The following is a 21507-nucleotide window of genomic DNA, read 5'->3' on the forward strand; positions in this document are numbered from 1 at the left end:
TGAATTGAGGGAATAGAACCCTTAAATTATTTGTTATGTGAAATGTATGTGAACGATGTATAAGCGAGGTGACGAGTGCCTATACGTCGTCAAATTAATTATTTGCATAATTATTTGAAAAATCATAAATTATTTTAAATTATGAATTAATTATTATAATAATTATTTCTCTCCGATTCTTTGCCAAATATTACATCTTGAATTTCTGCATTAATTGTTATATGCTACTTGAATTATGTGTCTTAATTGTTATTTGATATTTAGCATATTAAATATTAAACTGCCTATTTTCTCCCTGATTTCTATGATAATTTGCTATTTGACATTGTCTGTTTCATGAATAAATCATAATTATTGTATACTTGTTTTCTTATAATTTCATATTAATTGTTGCATTTATTAAAAAAATTTCTTCTATAAGAATTGATAAATGAATATATTGGAGGATCGGGTTGCATGCCGCAACAGACTTATTAAAAGTCTATATTGGAGGATCGAGTTGCACGCCGCAACAGACTTATTAAAAGTCTATATTGGAGGTTGCGGACTTATTAAAAGTCTATATTGGAGGATCGGGTTGCACGCCGTAACAGACTTATTAAGAGTCCATATTGGAGGATCGGGTTGTACGCCGCAACAGACTTGATTAAAAATAAATATATTGTGAGAGCGGGTTGCACGCTGCAACAAAATTGAATGTGAATATATTGTGAGAGCGGGTTGCACGCTGTAACTGAATTGATGAAAATGATAATTGGTTATGACTGCTGAGTTGGCTTCAATTATTATAAATGAGTTACTTGGGTTATTTTTATTATTGTTGTTATTTCTAATATTGCGTACAGGTAATGTAAGTGACCCGCCTTAGCCTCGTCACTACTTCGCCGAGGTTAGGCTCAACACTTACTAGTACATGGGGTCAGTTGTACTGATACTATACTCTGCACTTCTTGTGCAGATTTTGGAGTTGGTCCCAGTGGCGTACCGTAGACTTGCTCGGATTTCAGCTACCAGAGGGGACTTGAGGTATAACTGCATGGCGTCCGCAGTTCTGGAGTCCCCGTCTATTTTACTTTAGCTGTGTGTTTATTTCCAAAGACCTTTATTTTATTCAGACCTTATTTATATTTATTCTAGAAGTTCGTGCACTTGTGACACCAATTCTGGGATGATATTTAGACACCGTTATTTTTATGAATTATTCACTATATTTCAAACTTGCTTTCGCATTTGTTCTTGGATTATTAATAATTTAAAATTATTTAAAAATTAGTTAATATTATTCTAACGTTGGCTTGCCTAACAAGTGAAATGTTAGGCACCATCACGGTCTGAAAGTGGGAATTTCGGGTAGTGACAAACATTTGTTGAAAATATTTGCTATTTTAGCAACAGATAATAAAAGATAATTTTGAAACTCACGACAATGTAGTTGAGATGAAACCAATGACCACTATATTTATTTATATAGAAAGAGAGATTGATTGAAAATTGGTGGCATGTCAAGTACGGAATTCAAAGGACACAGTAAAATAGAAAATTGGATACAATTTAATACTCATATTTATATAGTAATTACTTTTACGGTTGGAGAAGTGAAACAAATTCGTTTCTAGTTTGAAATGTTCACTTTTAAATCAAACACCCTCCGTTCACTTTTACTTGGCATGTATACTAAAAATAGATTTTTATTTTTTTTGTCACTTTATGCATATCAAGAGAAGATAATTTTTTTTTTGTTATACCCACAGTATTTATTACTCATTTCAAATCATTTTCTCAAATCCAATAAAATATGCATCAATTAATATGAGTATCATGGTAAATTATGCACTTCATTTATTATTTTTTAAGGGGCTTGAAAAGTCAAAACGTGCCAAGTAAAAGTGAACGGAAGAAGTAATTACTTTTCTTTTTCCTTATTTAAGACTCATAACGATGTATAGGGAAATGATTCTAATAAGTGAGTAATTTTATTAAAATAAGGGAAAAAATCCAAAAAGAAATAGGAAAAAAGATAAATAGAGATGCTGGCATTTGAGGCATGCCACATCACCTTCCTCATCCCCACATATATAGCTTAAATACCTAGTAATAAATAAAATTTAGTATTTCTTATATGCACATATATTTATTGCACATTCAAGTTTATTTACTTGTCCTTCTAAACAGAAGTTTATTTATATTCGATTGTTAATTTTATTTTAATATAAAAATATCTAATTATTTAATTATATTTGTACAACCAAACATGACATATGAAATTATAATTTATTTACATTATGGAAAATAAATATGTCTACGTAATTATAATATTCTATAAATATTAGACTGTGCAATTACTATGGTAGTAACTATACCATCCAATTACAAGGTGTCCTTCCAACAGACTTAGTGAAAATAAAAGTATAATTGAAGAAAAAATAACACTTTAAAACTATCTGCTTAGTCATGTTATTACGCTTGTATATCTAGATTTGGTAAGAGTCATTTTAGAGTCTATTTGGGTCGGTTGACTAAAAGTAATTGATAAGTATTAAGTGTTAAATATTTTTAATATTTGATAATAGAACGAAATAAAGAAACATTTTAAAAACTATTTAATTAACATGACACTTAAAAGTAATCTGAACTTCTAATCCGTATAACTCATAATATAAATAAGACTCCTAATTTAACCCCCACAATATACAACTACAACAACTAAAATTCAATCCAACCAGAGCATACTATATAAATCATGTTCAAATATATTTGTTTTATTATGATGATTTATAGTGAAAATATTTTTTTATTTAGCATGAGTGATTCAAAAATTCTATAATCTTTGTTGCGTATTTTGCAATGTAAGTATGTAGAAACTGCAAGCTTATTTGATGAAATTTGATGTGCAAAATTAGTAGGAGTTGACATCTCCAAAGTAATAAAAACTATCGACTAACATGTTGAAGATGATAAACTCTCGGATAAAGAAGTTGCAAGGATTCTGTGTGATTCTTGAAATTGTTTAAAAATAAATGAAATTATTAAATAATACTCAAAAATATTATTAATAGATTTAAATGATGAAAGAGATTCAAGTAAGAGGATAATAGTGTAAAAATACATTAAATTTCAAGAATATTTTTTTTTTACATTTATTGATAATTATTAAAAGGATAATAAAAGACATTAAGTCAATTTATAAGCTAATAAAAGATGATATTACAATATAACAATATTAAGTAATAAATAATGTAAAAACTATAAGCAAGGAACAACAAAAAGAGAAAAAATTCTAGCTAAAAATATTGAAGGATAAGACTTATTTAAATTTGAGATAAGAAATAAAGTGGTAGTAAGAATTTTGTTAAACTAATAGTATAATTTACAAGACAGATCACAACGTTACATATTTAGTATTCTTTAATATTGACCGTAAAATATAATACAAGCGTTAAAATCAAGGGGTTGAATTATTACGGATATAGAAAAAGAAAACAGATTATCCACTATGAGATTTGAAAAATGGTTTCATGTCCTACTTCTTAATTAATATCAAATAATTATTTATAATTTCTATATAGAAAGTTTAATTTTAAGGTTATTTGCACATAATCCAAATAACCCAAATCATAATTTGACATAGTTTATATCCGCGCATCGCGCGAGTATTAATATTAGTTCTAATTAAAATATGTCTATTTTACAAGCTTATGTGGATACTATTGCATATCACGTACGCAAGTCTCACCACCTCATGGAGAAGACTAAGATAAGGTGCGCACAAACTAGCTCGCATACTTCATCATATCAAATAAAAAGAAAAAGAATAAGCGGCTAGAAAAGAGACACTTTTATTTATTAAATTGTCTCAACAATATTGGATGATAAAAAAGAAAATTATTATACAAACAATACCTAATCTGATTAGTTTCAACTATCTCTTTCTACAATTTTCAGAGGAATATGTTAACTACAAAACTATATTCATGAGAGAGAGAGACAGAGAGAGGGGCAGGTACTTGCAAGAAGAGACTGAAGCAGCAATTACACTAATTATTTCAGCTTTTCTGTTGAGTCTTACATAAAATGAACCCAACATTTTGAAACACACATTGTAAACCAAGTAAAAACCAGTAAACGTCAATTTCAAGGTCAGCCTACAGAATATCTGAAAACTTGTCTATTATGCATCAGTTGCAAGAGAACTGTCTGGAAGACATGTATACAGACCTTGTAAGGAAATGTAACAGAAAATAAATAATATGAAACTTCAACACCTGTTTGGAAGCAAGAATGGATTAAGTTTGGGTTGTGACCGTCTTCCAAAGCTTCACCCACTCAACCATGGAATCAGCCGCACGAGTGAACACTGGATCTATTCGCCCCAGCTGCTCCTTCACGGCTGCAGCAATCTCAACCACACAATCTTCTGCTGTATTTGCTGCCGGACTCAATCTCATTGATTGAAAGAACGGAACAACTTCTTCCATCAGCTTCACCCCCTCCCACTCTTTCTTCAAACTCTCTACAGCATCACCTCTTTCTTTCCTCCATACGTATGGAAGCCCAGTTTTCACGCCATATCCCATGTGATCACACACAACCTTAACACACATTCCGGTCCATATATCCTCCACAGTTTCCCACCTGAACTTTCCTTCTTTTGCCAGCCTGAAAGATGGCAGCAAAGCAGGTCCCACCAACTCACGATCAAATGCTACGTTGATTCCGCTCAGAGGCATCATTGCCCTAGCTGGTACAGTGAGAACAGCATCAACGTATCGAGTGTTCCTAAGCGCCGGCTTGAGGGCTTGTGTGGGTGCATCAAGATCTGCTAAATTAAGACACAGCCCACATGACAGAGCACACGAGACACCACTTCGCAAGCTAAATGGATAGCCACGAACAAAATCAGCTCCTTTACGGAAAGGATCGTAGAGAGTATTAAAGAAAAATGGGGTGGCAGGAGTCGAAAGGTTATTGATGTGTTGGGAGATGGCGTCGACTTGGTTACCCTCATTATCCTTAGCTGGAAAGCAATCATCATCTATTGAGATGATATATTTCTTCTTCGACAAGAGATAGCCAAAATATCGGCATGAAAATCCAGAGAAAGTTACAGCATTTGAAGTTCCAATAATTCGTTGAATATCAGCTTTTGTATAGGTATCATAATTAAATCCACCTGGAATTTTAAGTTCTTCTTTGTGGTCAGGATCTTTGATAATTATCAGGTGAAATCGGGAGAATACTGCTCTCCATTCTTCCAGAAATGAAGTAAGATCTGGTTGAATTGCAGCTATCACAATATCTACCTCATCATCTTTCACACTGACTAGAGACATTTTTTCAGGCTACAACGAGAAAGCAAAAACAGGTTTCGTTCTCTTGAGAAATGGCTAGAGCCTTTTGCAATAATTTGCTTGTTATTAGAACAATATCAGAATTTCTCAGAGCATCCTGAAAATTAGATTGTTATAAGGATTCCGCCATGATGCTACAGGAGGACTTAAATATGAAAACTTACTAGTAGGAAGCACAGGAGTAAGAACACATTGGATGTTAAATGCGTCAATTAGAGAAAGGATTTCTTCTTTCCCAGTTGCAATAAACAGCTTCAAAATCTTTTCGTTTAGTTTCCCAGCTCTCAACGTCCTCTGCCAAGATAAGTATTCAGAGTCTTATCACATGTTAACCGGCTCCAACATGATTAACTAGAAGGATCTTCACGAAAAGTTTCAGAGTTATTCATCAGATCTACCAATATAGAGAGGTTTTCCAGTTTTCACTTAGCGCCATTCATCATTCGATTTCTATTCCACCTTTCATTTACAGTTTTACACAACATGGACAATCATGTAGACTGGACATATTGAAGTGACCGAAAAAAAAGAAAAAACTCCCCTTATATTCTTTGGATAAAAATCACAACCCAGTATTTCTTTAATATGCTGTATAAGGCTAGGCCACTCCTACTTTGACATGATGCAGTCTGACAATAAGTTGCTGAACTAAGATTATTTTTTATAGTGAATTAAGATATTCTTGTTAAGCAAAAGTGTCAGATAAATCCCATACCTATATAAGTGCAAGCTAAAAAAACAATGCGTCTTTTCTCTCTTTGATCTGGATTGGTATATTACTTACAAAAGAACAATCAAAATGTAATTAACTCAAAAGTCTTAAAAAACTGACCCAAGAGAAAGCCACAAAATTCTTTCAGCATTCATGATAATTGAACACTACTTACAACAGGATTACAAGGGGAACCCCGAACCAACAAAATGCATCAGAATCAGATCACAACACAGATAAATTATATAAGCATACTTCATAATCCAAAAAGATTAAACCTGCCCCAAATTGACAGATGAAAACCCCATAAATTACAAAGGCAAACAGAAAAAATAGCCGTAAGCGTGCAAGCTCAGAGATACATAGATAGATAACAAGTGCAAGCCACAAACATATTTCCTTCAATTTACATCTCAAAATTTGCACCGATTAAACTGGATAGCAACAAAGAATCCACCAAAGAAACACCCAGAAATGCATCAGATTCAGATCAGAACAAAGATAAATTACACAAGCATACTTGAAAATCCAAAAAGATTAAAACATGCCCCAAATTGAAAGATGCAAAACCACCCCAAATTACAGAGGATATCTCAAAGATAGCTAGCTAGCAAGTCAAGCTACAAACCTAATTCCTTTAATTTACATTTCAAATATTTTGCAAAAGAGCCCACAAAAGGAAAACCTAGAATATGCATCAAGAATCAGATCACAGCACAAACAAGTTAGATATAGAGACAAAAAAAGACCCATAATCATACTTGATGATAAATCCAAAGTGATTCAAATTGACAGATGAAAAACAAAAATAAAATAACTGTTAAGTGAAAGATAAGATAAAGAACTAAGTAATAAAGAAGAAAGTGAAGTGGGGTTGTTACCAGGAAAAGGTCAAGAAGGATGTGTTCAGGCAAGAAAGAGAGATCAGAAAAGGAAGAAATATGGAGGAGGGCAGAGTCAATAGCGAGAGAAAGAAGGGAAGGCGGGTCGGTTCTCATTCATTCATTTATTTATTTATCCCCTTCACTCACTCCGATACTTTCTCCTTTTGCTAACACATGTGACAGAGCAGTAGAACAAAGCAATCACTTGTTTACATCTAAAGATTGCTGTTGTGTGTCAATGGAGAGAAGTTGTGTTGGAAGCTACCAGGAATTCGGAGGAAAAAAAAAGCGAAGCTACGTGGAACTTTTTATTTTATTTTATTATTATTACTAATATTAGTACTCGCGCATCGCGGACACAAATCATGTCAAATTGTGATGTAGGTTATTTGAATCATGTGCAAACAACCTTAAAATATAATCTCTCATATAAAAATTATATAAAATTAAATATTAATTATGAAGCAGAATATAAATTATTGTTCAAATCTCGTAGTGGACAACCTTTTTTTTTTTTTTAAATATTTATAGCAACCTAACCCCTTGATTTTAGTACTTGCATTTCGTTTCGCTGTCAATATTAAAGAATACTAAACGTGTCATGTTGTGATATGTTGTAACGACCCGACCGGTCGTTTTGAACATTTACATTCCGCTTAGCTATTTGAAGTCTTGATTAGCTTCGTAATTATGACTTGTGTGTATCTTCGGTTTTGGTTTTCAGGTGTTTCAGAATTTGTTTGGAAGAATGAATTTCATGTTTGAAACTTTAAGTTGGAAGAGTTGACCAAGCTTAACTTTTTAGTATTTGACCTCGTTTCAGAGTTTTGATGGTTCTGTTAGGTCCGGATAGTGATTTTGGACTTGAGCATATGCCTGGATTTGCTTTTGGATTTTTTAGGAGGTTTCGACACTATTTGGCAAAAGTTGAAAATTTGAAAGTTTGAAATGTTCATAAGTTTGACCGAGAGTTGACTTTGATGATATCAGATTCGGATTGTGGTTCCGGGAATTGGAATAGTTTCGTTATGTCATTTAGAACTTGTGTGCAAAATTTGAGTTCATTCCAGGTTGATTTGATATGGTTCAACACGAGTTTTGGAAGTTAAAAGTTCAAAGGTTTATTAAGTTTGATTTGAGGTGCTATTCGTCGTTTCGATGTTGTTATGTGTAATTTGAGGCCTCAAGTAAATCTGTGTTATGTTATAGGACTTGTTGGTATGTTCGGGCGAAGTTCTAAGGAGCTCGGGTGAGTTTCGGACGTGGTTCATATCATTTTGAATGGTTTTGCATTGCTGGTTGTTTGGTGCTACCTGTTGCTTCTGGTGTTCTTCGCGATTGCGAAGGGTGTTTTGGTATGCTGTGAATTTTTAGCCCTTTTTGAATACATTTGACTTGGTGCTCACTTGTAGGAAGATTCCCCGCTCTGAAGTCAAGTCTTTTTTGGAGCTCCTTCCAAAGAGGTTGGGATTAGACTTTCAATTGGATGTGTCCCGGTCAAATTATTCGCGTTCGCGTGAGGATGAACGTGTTCGCGTAGAGTTAGGTCTGGTCTTCATCGCGTTCACATCTGCTTCTACGCGTTCGCGTAATGTTTGGGTTGAGCTGGGCGGGATGCTGGTTACCTCTTCGCGTTCGCGATGTTGTTCCCGCGATCGCATAGTTCTGTCAGCCTTGTGTATCGCGTTCGCGAGGTTGTTGCTGCAATCGCGTAGTGTATTTCAGGGGCAGTGTATTTTTCTTCTTCATGATCGCGATGGTAATTCCGCGATCGCGATTCATTAATTCGTTCAGTGATTATAAGTACTCTATTTTCCGGGGGTTTTAGCCATTTTAACATATTTGGAGCTATAAAGCTCGGATTGAAGCGATTTTTGAGGCGATTTTTACCATATGGAATGGGGTAAGTATTATCTACTCTGTTTTGATTATATTTCATGAATCGGAATGAGGTAAATGTTCTCTACTCTATTTTGATTATATTTCATGAATCTATCTTCATTTTTTGGCAATTGGTTGATGATTTCAAAAGAGAAATTGGGGGGTTTTGTCTAAAATTTCATAAAGTGAATTTTCGAGTGTTGAGCATTGATTCCGAGTCGGATTTGAGTGAAACTAGTATGGTTGGACTCGTAATTGAATGAGCTATCGGATTTTGTCTTTCGTCGGGTTCCGAGGTACGAGCTCGAGTTTGACTTTTGAGTTGACTTTGGGCTTTTGATTAAAAATTCGACCTTTATCGATTGGGTTTATTTTCTTAGGTATTATTTGATGTATTTGAGTTTCTTTTGGCTAGTTTTGAGTCGTTCAGAGGTTGATGCGTGCGTGATGGCATTTCTAGAGTATTGTTTGGCTTGCTCGGTATTGGATTTGGTTTGTTCGAGGTAAGTAACACTTCTAAACTTGGTGTTGAGGGTATGAACCCCTGAATATACGTGTTATGTGTTTGGTGTTGAGGTGGCGCACATGCTAGGTGACAGACGTGTGGACGTGCATCGTGCGAACTATGACTCGATTGATTTCGTGGTACTGTGTAGTGACCTAATTTTATTTCTATCCATGAAATTTCTACGTGCTAGAATAATTGAGTTGTGATCCATGTTAGAAACCATATTTAGGCTATATGCTTATCCTGTTCGGACCCACTGAGGTCATTTCTGCTGTTGAGTTATTTGCTTAAATTGCAATTACATATTCAGTCATACTCATTCATTGCATATCATATTTCAGTCTCTGTTATCATTTGTCTCACATTATATTATCGTTGTTTGGTTTGATTGGCATGAGATTTGTGAGGCCGAGAGACTGGAGAGATTGATGACTGAGTGAGGCCGATGGCCTGATTGTGAGGATGTTTATGGGATCGGGCTGCACGCCGCAACAGGCTTTATTAATTCATGCCATAATTGGCTTATATTAGCGCTTGGGGAGGATCCGCCCCTCCGGAGTCTGACTTACTAGCAGTGAGCCCAGGTACCTACTGAGCGCGAGTGCCGAGCGATTGTGAAGACTGAGTGACTGTGAAGACTGAGCGAATTGATACTCCGAGAGCATGCATATGGTTTTATCATTGCGTTGCATTACAGTTGGCATGCATACTTGGCATGTAGGCATTGAGATGCATTTCCTCATGCCATCTGATAATGAAACATCTTATCTGTTGTTGAAAGTTTTTGGGAAAAATCACAGTTTTCAGATTTATTCATATTTTGATGATTTCGGTGAAAGATTTGGATTTACTGTTATACTTGAAAAACATGCCTATTTTCTGGAACTGTGAACGAGCTGAGCATCATATCTTTGAGTTATTACTTATACTGCTTTATTTATATTGTTACGAGTTGTTCCTGGCTGTTGGTGTTGGACTCTAATTGTTGTCCAAGCTCGTCACTACTTTTAACCTAAGGTTAACTTTGTTACTTATTGAGTACTTGAGATCGATTGTACTCATACTACACTTCTGCACCTTGCATGCAGATTTTGGATGCCGATGTTGATGCGTATGGCGGGAGTTGACATTGAAGATGTACCGCGTTCCAGTCATAGCTACCTCTTGTTCTTGATAGCTTTAGAATTATTAATCTGTTCATGTATATTTCAAGCAGATGATGTATTTATTTCATACCAGCTTTGTAAACTCTAAATCTTAGTAACTCATGACTTGTACTACCGGTCATTGGGAAGTGTATAAAAGTTCAGTTATATTATCATTATTTCTCTCAGTAAATCTCATTCGAATTGGATTGTTGCTAATTGGCTTACCTAGTGGGTTGGGTTAGGTGGCATCACGACTAGTTGGATTTTGGGTCGTGATAAGTTGGTATTAGAGCTCTAGGTTCATAGGTTCTACAAGTATAAGCAAGTGTCTAGTAGAGTCTTGCGGATCGGTATGATGACGTCCATACCTATCTTTGAGAGGCTATAGGACATTTAGGATAAACTTCCCATCTTTTTTTCCTTATCGTGTGACATTAATTCATCTTGAAGTATATCTATTTGAATTCCTTTCACTCACTCGTATGCTCATGTGAGCGCTCGGTATCAGTTGTACATCGACGGCTTGTGGATTCCACAAGTGAGGTGCGAGATGTGTTTTTTATGTTTTGGTGATGGGCTAGTCTGGAGGACTTGAGGCTCGATTTGGACCGCAGCTTAGGCTTGGTAGTTTCAGTTGTGTGAGCATGCGCTTTTGGACCTATATGTCCGATAGTGTCCCTATGAGTGGAATTTGTGGCTCGATGAGTAGTTGGATGGCTATATGATGAGTGTGATGTGACTGCGAGATGTGTTCAGATGGTTTGAATGTGTTGAGAAGAGTTTGCTTGAGATGCAAAAAGGGCTATTGGGTGCTTAATTACTGTGGATGTGTTATACGGTCTGGAGTTATGAGAATTTTGAGGGATTCTTTCATGTTATTTCATTGGTGGGACGAAGTAGATTTTCATGTCTTGTTGATGAATTCAAACTCAAGAAGATTAAGTGATTGCGTAGTAGTTGTGGCTGTGAAAGGGTATAGAGAGATGTCAGTTTGAGGCTAAGCAGGTGGGTTATCACCCGTGGGTTAATCTACGGATGTGTGATCCTTATGATGTTGTGTGGAGGATTTCTTTTCTACCAGTGGGTATAGATGTTGCGATTTGAGTTTGGATTGGATGAGAAAGTTAACCTGACCGTCACGAGGATGAATGCGAGCTTAGCAGATGATTTGAGATATTATATGGTTTGTATTACATGAGCTTATGAAGGATTTAGATGAATCTCATTACAGTATTATAGCAGTAATAGAGTATGAGCATTGTGAGTTATCTAGTGTTTTGATCTATGGCTTTGATCCAAGTGAGGGAGTCTACTATCGACGATTTGATTGCATGATTACATGTCGTATTGGTTTCGGTCTGAGACGTACTTGTATATCAAATATGACTTGCAGAGGTTAGTTTTGAGGATGACTTAAGCAAGGGAATTTCTGGATGCATGGTGTATTATACTTTATGGGTATATGGGAATCATGGAATGATTGAGTTGTTATTAGTGGATGATATAGTACGCATGAAGTAGGAATTTGCTCGGTTGTGTTAAGGCGGGGTTACTTCTTTGGATGTTATGGTGCTAATGGGGCACATGTCATTCGGCCCGTTTGGGCAGTGCAATTGAGATTTGAGCAAAGTGGATGACTCTCGAGAATGTTCTAATGGATTCAAGATTTATATGCGGCAATTGAGAATTTTCTGGACTTGTATATGGCTAGAATCTAAGATTTGCATCGGATGGTGTCGGGACTTGTGGTATTTCTATATCATTGTGGACTCTACATTTTAGTATCAGGAAGGTGAAGGAAAACATCTTTAGATTCACAAAAGGTCTCTTCTGAGTGGGTGCCTCGGTTATTGTACTTTTGGGGTGCTTGAGTGGGAATACAACGGCTTATGGGTCTTAAGGCAGTTTTGGTTTTATTCTTGGATCTCTTGTGGTGAGTTTTGGGTGAGGATCGTGGTGTTCTTGCAAGGAGAAATGTCAACTTAAGGATAATTCGGAAGGAACTCGGAGAAATAAGACAGCTTGGTAGTAGGTTGGATCAACACGGTAATGGATAATGATCAGTTCTTTGGGTACTTATGATATGGTGAGTCTCTACAGGTGTTTTGTGGCAATACGCTTGGGTTTGGCGACCTGCGTGGCTTGGTTGAGTTAGAGAGATTCCGTTCTGATGGCTTGGTTATGTGCAAATGGGTTTTGAAGAGTTCTCGATAATTTCTACCATGGTTTGAGATGGATATTTTCCTACCGATGTGAGGAGCATGTTGTGTATTGTGATTTTCTCCTCGATGGGATCAAATAGAAGGTTTCTGACTGATCGGGTATGTATTCTGCTGGTCACTCAGAGTTGATTATGAGATTCTCGTACTTTTTATATGATGGCATGATATATGTGGTATGTCTTATGGGATTGAGATTTGCCTGTGCATGGTCACGGTTCAGTTTCGAAGGGAAAGTCATAAATTCTTAAACGGTATGGACGGTTTCCGATGTTTCGATGAATGCTATAATTACTTGGTAATGCTCGAGAAGGGTGCGCATTTCAGAAGGCGCACTATGTTTTGACTTACGGATGCTTCATTAGTATTGCGGTACTCGCCTGGTTGATATGCTACTGATGTTCAAATTTTGCTAGGTGGCATAGAAGATTTATAAAAGTATTTCTCGTGGGATGATTATGTATGAGAAATATGTTAGTCATTCGAGTGATGGAGTTGGGATAGACTATGGTGATTCAGGTGTTCTATGGATTTGGAGACTGGGAATTCTCAGAAGTAGATTATTTCGGGGTTGCTGACTGTGAAGATGTGGCCAAAGTTAGCTAGATGGCGCTACGTGTTATGGTTAGATCATTGTGGACTTTTGGAGGGCTATTTATCCATTTGGGGATGACCAGAGTTAATTTGGGGGCCCATTGGTAGGCCCAATGAGAATGTGTATTCTACACCGGGTCGAAATCTTTGACTCAAAACTGTTTGTGTTGAGGGGTGTAGCATTCAGTTATAGTTGAGCTTGTTCATGTTCTTATATGTTCTATGTGTTACTCTTCTATGCTACGAGGGGTTGTGATTTGTTGGTTATATGCAGACACGATGTGGTTCTATCTGGGCCTTGTAGTGGAATTCGAGCGAGATGGTTATTGGGGTGTTGAATGGTTGATTGCGCCTTGCTTATGTTCTTTTCGGACTATGGTATATTGTGTCATCCGCTTCTCCATGGTTATGGTCACGCGCTTTGTGTACTTGATGTCGAATTGCGTGTGGTTGTTGATTTTGAGCATTGTGACTTGAGGTATTTCATATGGACTAGTGTTCGGATGGGGACACGCATTGCGGTAGAGTTGTGTTGGGATATTATCCTTTGTGTTAAATTCATGTGTCTTGGTTCTACTATGTATGATGGGTTCATAGCATTGCGGTTGTGGTGGTACTTGTTTAGCTTGCAGAACGTTCTCTCATTTGAGTCATTTTCCATTTTTGGGTGCATTTGAGTTGTTGCATATTGGTGCACGGATTGCACGGTTTGTGGCTTAAGGTTGTATTGGTGTGGCATGTCATTAGAGTAGCGGTATTGATGATATGAGATAGTTGGACCTAGCATGGCTGCTATTGGATTTGATTGCAGTAGGTATGGAGGAATAATATCGGAAGTCGTCTTAGGATTTGACTTTGGTTCTTGACGAACGAGAGAGGGCTCCATGACTTGATGATCTGATGAGTGGTTATGAGTTTTTGTATGTTTCTTTCATCATTAGTAGTGTACAAAGGTTTTAGAACGAGGATCTATTTGATATAAGGTTCATTACCGGTATTGTGTTTATTTTGAGCAGCTACTGTGATCGGGAATTATTGCTACGAGTATGCGGGATGTGTGGTATATTAGGTGATTACGTCTTGGGTTATGGTTATGTCTTGATACAACTTGTTTATACTTATACAGTGTGTAGACGCGAGATTCGGGTATGGTAATGGATTCTGGATGTTGGAAATTGGGTTCTAAGGTTTACGGCCTAAGATTGAAGTAGTGATCTTCAATTATGTTATATTGTTAGGCTTACATAGATTGGGGTGACATGGGATCACCCCCGGGGTGAGTGCATGATATTGTTACACGACGATTTGATGGCTTCAGAACGACTCTAGGCACGTTCGAGGACGAACGTATGTTTAAGTGGGGAAGAATGTAATGACCCGACCAGTTGTTTTGAGCATTTGCATTCTGTTCAGCTATTTGAAGTCTTGATTATATTCGTATGATGTATTATGACTTGTGTGTATCGTCAGTTTTGGTTTTCAGGTGTTTCAGAATTTGTTTGCAAGAATAAATTTCATGTTTGAAGCTTTAAGTTGGAAGAGTTGACCAAGCTTGACTTTTTAGTATTTGACCTTAGTTCAGAGTTTTGATAGTTCCATTAGATCCGGATGGTGATTTTGGACTTGGGTGTATGCCTGAATTTTCTTTTGAATATTTCTAGGAGGTTTCGACACTATTTGGCGAAAGTTAGAAATTTGAAGGTTTGGAATGTTCATAAGTTTGACCGAGAGTTGACTTTGATGATATCAGATTCAGATTGCGGTTACGGGAATTGGAATAGCTTAGTTATATCATTTAGGACTTGTGTGCAAAATTTGAGTTCATTCCGGGTTGATTGGATATGATTCAACATGAGTTTTGGAAGTTAAAAGTTTAAAGGTTCATTAAGTTCGATTTGAGGTGCAATTCATCGTTTTGATGTTGTTATGTGTGATTTGAGGCCTCGAGTAAGTCCGTGTTATGTTATGGGACTTGTTGATATGTTCGGACGGGGTTCCGAGGGGTTCGGGTGAGTTTTGGACGTGGTTCAGATCATTTCGAATGGTTTTGCATTGTTGGTTTTTTACTGTTACCTGTTGCTTCTGGTGTTCTTCGCGATCGCGAAGGGTGTTTTGGTCTGCTGTGAATTTGTTCTTTACGTTCGCGTAAGGATGAACGCGTTCGCATAGAGTTGGGGCTGGTATTCATCGCGTTCGCATCTGCTTCTACGCGTTCGCGTAGTGTTTGGGCTGAGCTGGGCAGGATGTTGATTACCTCTTCGCGTTCGCGTTATTGTTCCCGCGACCGCGTAGTTTTGTCAGCCTTGTGTATCGTGTTCGCAAGACTGTTGCTGCGATCGCGTAGTGCATTTCAGGGGTAGTGTATTTTTCTTCTTTGCGATCGCGGTGGTAATTTCGCGATCGCGATTCATTAATTCGTCCAATGATTATAGGTACTTTATTTTCAGGGGTTACGACCATTTTAACATATTTGAGTCTATGGAGCTCGAATTGAAGCAATATTTGAGGCGATTTTCGCCATATGGAATGGAGTAAGTGTTCTCTACTCGGTTTTGATTATATTTCATGAACCTCTCTTTATTTTTGGCAATTGGTTGATGATTTCAAAAGAGAAATTGGGGGGTTTTGTCTAAAATTTTATAAAGTGAATTTTTGAGTTTTAAGCATCGATTCGGAGTCGGATTTGAGTGAAACTAGTATGGTTGGACGCGTAATTGAATGCGTTATTGGTATTTGTGAGTTTCGTCGGGTTCCGAGATGCGAGCTTGGGTTTGACTTTTGGGTTGACTTTGGGCTTTTGATTAAAGATTTAACCTTTATCGATTGGGTTTATTTCCTTAGGTATTATTTTGTCAAGACCCAAAATCCCCTAAAGGCCATGAGGGCACCCAACATCGCAGTCAGGCAAGCCAACGGTGAATTGTCGACTTAATTACTCATTTTAAAAATTCCGAAATCATAAATCCCATTAGACAAATAAAATAAAACATCGGGTACTCGTAGGAGCCCATGAATTCTCTTTATAAATTTCCGTATAAAATATAAATTATAAGGTAAAATGATAATAATTACGTGAACTACAATAATGAATATTCAGTAGGAATCCCCAAAATTCGGTGTCACAAGTGCATGAGCATCTACCAAGAAATATAATAAAATACAACATCTGTGTGGAATACAAGTTAGACAGGAGAATGTAAATAACTTTGATGGAGACTCTATATGCTGCGGATCGTAACATGGATTGTAGCTAATCATAAATTCCCCGCAATAGCCGCGCCTCTGTACCCAAAAGACCATCATATATATATATATATATATATATATATATATATATATATATATATATATATATATATATATATCTGTAATGACCCAACCGGTTATTTTGACTTTTAGAACCCCTTTTTCCTAAATAAAACTCCTTGTATATGCTTTCATTAATTTATGACTTGCGGGGATGGTGGGTTCGGGATTTGGAAGTGTTCGGGTTGAAATTGGAACACTTGGTTCCTTAAGTTGGCCTTAAAATGCTAAGTTTGACTTCGGTCAACATTTCTAGAAAACGACCCCGGAAAAGAATTTTGATGATTCCAACAGCTCCGTATGGTGATTTTAGACTTAGGAGCATGTTCAAAATTTTATTTGGAAGTCCGTAGTTAAATTAGGCTTGAAATGGCTAAAATAGGAATTTAAGTTTGGAAGTTTGACCGTGGAGTTGACTTTTTGATATCGGAGTCGGAATCCAGTTCTGAAAATAATTATAGCTCTGATATGTCATTTATGACTTGTGTGCAAAATTTGAGGTCAATCAGACTTGATTTGATAGGTTTCGACATCGAATGTAGAAGTTGAAAATTTTAAGTTTCATTAAGCTTGAATTGAAACAAGATTCGTGGTTTTAGCGTCGTTTTATGTGATTTGAGGTTTCAAATAAGTTTGTATAATATTTTAGGACTTGCTGGTATATTTGGTTGAGGTCCCGAGGGCTTGGGTGAGTTTCGGATGGTTAACGGATCAAAGGTTAGACTTAAAACAGCTGTTGCAATTTTTCTTTTCTGCTGGAAATTCGGGGCTGAAATCGAAGTCATGGTCGAGCCCAGGATCGAGACCCTAGATCGAGGCCATGATCGAGGGTCATGATCGAAGGCCCATGATCAAGGGTCATGATCGAAGGCCCATGCTCGAGGGTCATGATCGAAGGTTGGGATCGAGGGTCACAATCGAAGGCCCAGGCTCGCGGGTCATGATCGAAGCTATGATCGAGGCTAAGGTTCGAGGCCATGATCGAGGCCATGACCGAGGCAGGACCGAGGGCTGCCTGGGCAGAACTATTAAGGAGGGGACTTCGTCCCATTCTCCATTTTTGACAAATTGGAGGTTGAGCAGAGGCAATTTTTGATAGATTTTCAAGGAAAGACATTGGAGTAGTGAGTCTAACTCGGATTTGGTCAATATACACGAATATATTACTGTTTTCACCATTTAATTAGTGTTTTGAGATTAAAATTTTGAAATTTTTTAGAAATCTCATAGAAATGAATTTTTGAGATTTTGGTATCGATTTGGAGTCGGATTTGAGTGAAACTGGTATAGTTGGACTCGTAATTGAATGGCTTGTCGGATTTTATAACTTTTATCGGATTCTGAGACGTCGGCCCCACGAACGAATTTTTAATTAATTTTGGATTTTTTTTATTGAAAATGTAGTATTTTCGTATGAAATTGATTATATAATTTTTGGTGACTGTACCGAATTATTTTTTGTTAGATTTGAGCCAGAGTTGGATAATCGAGGAAAGGGTCTACTAGATTAAATTGGATCAAGAGGAGGTAAGTCTCTTGTCTAATCTTGTGAGGGGAAAATTACCCTATAGGTGATTAAATTAATAATTGTTGCTAATTGTGGGGGCTACGTACGCACGAGGTGACGAGAGTCCGTACGTAGCTACTATCTATGCTAAAGTCCGGGTAGTTAGGACTCAAAGCATGAATTATGTGCGTAAATTGTATCCTTTATTTAATTAAATTATTTGAACTATATTGCAAAATTTTAGGGAAAGTTAGTAACACATGGAAATCTCATATATACTTAATTTTCTGTTTAAATTAATTAATTGTTAAAAGAAATTGCTCTTCCTCTCGAATTAATCTTATAATAAATATACTCTCATTTCGGAGGTACATAAAAAAATGTCCTCCTTTCTTGTGGAGCAGGCCGAACGCCTCGACAATATAGATGCATCTATGGATCGCGCCGCACGTCCCTCGGTAGTGTACACGACACTCTGGATCGGGCCGTACGACCTTAGCAAAAATCATACCTAATAATAATAATAATTACACGATACCTTGGCATTTCAATTGCAGCTTGTGAATTTAATTAATCGATTGGAAATTGTTGCATTTGAAGGAATTTAATTTTTTCTGCTGGTTAAATAAAATTATTGTTAACTCTGTGAATCATGTTGATTTAGATATTCTAGTTTTACTTCCATTATTATTATTGACCCTTAGTGAGTGTCAAAGTCGGCCATCTCGTCTCTACCTCTTCGAGATTAGGCTTGATACTTACTGGGTACACGTTATTTACGTACTCATGATACACTTGCTGCACTTTTTATGCAGGACCTGAGTCAGGTGCTATTGTTGGACCTATCGGCGCGCACCCTCGATATCCAGAGGCTTAGTGGTGAGATGCCCTTCTGAGCCATTCTGCAGCAACTAGTGCCTTTTCCTGAATTTTTATTCTATCTATTTCATTCCAGACAGTATTTTATAATTTATTTTTGTATAATCTACTAGATGTTCATACACTTGTGACACCAGGTCTTGGCACACACACTAGTAGAATTTGTGGATTTAATTATTTTCTTGGTTATTTTAATTTATCAGATCTTTTCACATTGTCTTGATTATTGCAAGTAATAAGAGTTTAATTATTCGGTTAATTTTAAAAAGGATTGAATATGTGTTTAAATTACTAGTTGGTTGCCTAGATGTAGCGTTAGGCGCCATCACGACCTATAGGTGAAATTTGGTCATGACAACATGGTATCAGAGCACTAGGTTCACATAGGTCTCACAAGTTATGAGCAGGCCTAATAGAGTCTTGCGAATCGGTATGGAGACGTCTGTACTTATCTTCGAGAGGCTATAGGGTGTTAGGAAACTACCTTTCTTCATCTTCCATCGTGCAATTGATGTAGAACTAAATATCTTTCTCTTATTCTCTCACAGATGGTGAGAATGCGCTCTAATGAGGCTCTAGACCAGGGAAGAGCTATCCCCCCTAGTTGCTCGAGGCCGAGGCCGAAAAAGGGCTCCAGCCCATGGTAGGGGACGATGATGTCCCAGGACTGTTCCAGTTATGCCGCTAGTGGGTCCAGCAGAGAATCCCATTATTGAGGAACATGATGAAGTGCCTGTGGCAGAGCCAGCTCCAGTGGATTTCACTTCTGCACCGGGATTCCACGATGTCATGGGTCGTATGCTGCGGTTCATGGACACTATGACTCAGGCCGGTTTATTTCTGACAGATCCAGCCACATCTCAGGTGGGCGAGGAAGCACAGACCCCTACCGTACAGGCTCATAGGCAGGCAGCTGCTATATATCCGACCCAGGGTGCACTACCCGTGGGTGGAGCCCAGCCAGTGGCAACAACTACACCTGAGCCCAGGCCAGCTGCAGCCGATGATCTGCAGAAACTATTGGACAGATGGACTAGACTACATCCTCTTGTCTTTGGGGGTGAGCGACATGAGGATACCCAGGATTTCATCGATTGGTGCAGGGATAGACTGTACAACATGAGTATATTGGAGTCTCATGGGGTTGACGTTTCTACTTTTCAGCTAGAAGGCAGGGCCCGTAGATGGTGGAAGTCTTATATTATTGGCAGACCAATAGATTCTCCTCCCATGACTTGAGACAGGTTCACCCGTATTTTCTTGGACATGTATATTCCACCCTCCCAGAGGGAAGAGTTGCGGTTTCAGTTTGAGCAGCTCCAGCAAGGTCAGATGTCAGTGACCGATTATGAGGTGAGGTTCTCTGAGTTATCTCGCCATGCACTTATGATACTCCCTACTGAGCGGAGAGAGTGCGGAGGTTTGTTGCGGGTTTACATACTGGCATTTAGGCCACTATGGCTCGAGAGGTTGAGATGGGTACTTCTTATGAGCTAGTCGTGGAGATAGCTCGGAGGAATGAGGGTGTGCGTCAGCGGAGCCAAGAGCAGGTTATGAGAGATAAGCGGTTTAGATATTCTGGAGAGTTCAAAGGTGCTCTGTCTGGGGGTTGAGGTCAGTTTGTGAGAGGGAAGTCCATCAGGCCCCTATATTCAGCACCACCGCCTCCTCAGGGTGCTCCAGTAAGACCTTATTTCAGTGCTATACCAGAGAGTTCTTATCGCCCACCAGCTATTCAGGGTTCTTCCAGTGGGTATTCAGGTCACCAGGGCCAAATTCTTAGTCAGAAGCCCATTGTACCTAAGAGATGTTACGAGTGTGGGGATCCTAGTTACATACGGAGATTCTGCCCCAAACTTCAGGGTAGACTAGTGCAGCAGGGTCAGCAGCCTATGATTACCGCACCAGTTGCTCCACCAATAGTCCGACCACCAAGAGGTGGTGGAAAAGTGGGTAGGGGCCGTCCTAGAGGTGGAGGCCAGCCAGTTGGCGCTCCAGCTCTGTTCTATACTTTTCCGGCCAGGCCAGATACAGAGGCCTCAGATGCCGTGATTACATGTATTATTTCTGTTTGCGGCAAGGATGCCTCAGTATTATTTGATCCAGGATCTACGTATTCATATGTATTTGCTCATTTCCTGGGTATTTCTTGTGAGTCCTTAAGTACTCCTGTTTATGTGTCCACTCCTGTGGGTGATTCTATTATTGTGAATCGGATCTACCGATCCTGTATTATTATATTCTGTGGTTATAAAACTAGAGCAGATCTCCTATTGCTTGAGATGATCGACTTTGAAATCATCCCGGGCATGAACTGGTTATCTCCATATCATGCTATTCTAGATTGTCATGCCAAGACTGTTACCTTGGCTATTCCAGCGTTGCCTAGGCTGGAGTGGAAGGGTTCGTCTATTAGTGCATTTAATCGAGTTATTTCTTTTATAAAGGCTCAACATATGGTTAAGAAGGGTTGTTTAGCTTATCTAGCCTATGTTCGGGATACTACTGCAGAGACTCCGGC

General features: G+C 37.9%; 1 protein-coding gene across 4 annotated transcripts; it reads right to left on the reverse strand.

Annotated features, from left to right (window-relative positions):
* Positions 1–4021: 4021 nt before the first annotated feature.
* On the reverse strand, positions 4022–7210 carry LOC107761584 (putative UDP-arabinopyranose mutase 5). 4 transcript variants are annotated; one of them, XM_075228229.1, is made up of 3 exons: positions 6942–7210; positions 5513–5642; positions 4022–5320 (listed from the first exon to the last, which is right to left on the reverse strand). In XM_075228229.1, exons 1-3 carry the CDS (start codon positions 7056–7058, stop codon positions 4284–4286), a joined length of 1284 nt encoding a protein of 427 aa, XP_075084330.1. In that variant the 5' UTR covers positions 7059–7210; the 3' UTR covers positions 4022–4283. The 4 variants fall into 4 exon arrangements, with proteins under 4 accessions (XP_075084330.1, XP_075084328.1, XP_075084327.1 ...); XM_075228227.1 differs by having other exon boundaries at positions 4022–5445; positions 5513–5699; positions 6942–7190; XM_075228226.1 differs by having other exon boundaries at positions 4022–5445; positions 5513–5709; positions 6942–7190.
* Positions 7211–21507: the final 14297 nt, after the last annotated feature.

The sequence above is a fragment of the Nicotiana tabacum genome, chromosome 13 (assembly GCF_000715075.1).
Source record: "Nicotiana tabacum cultivar K326 chromosome 13, ASM71507v2, whole genome shotgun sequence".
Lineage (NCBI taxonomy): Eukaryota > Viridiplantae > Streptophyta > Magnoliopsida > Solanales > Solanaceae > Nicotiana > Nicotiana tabacum.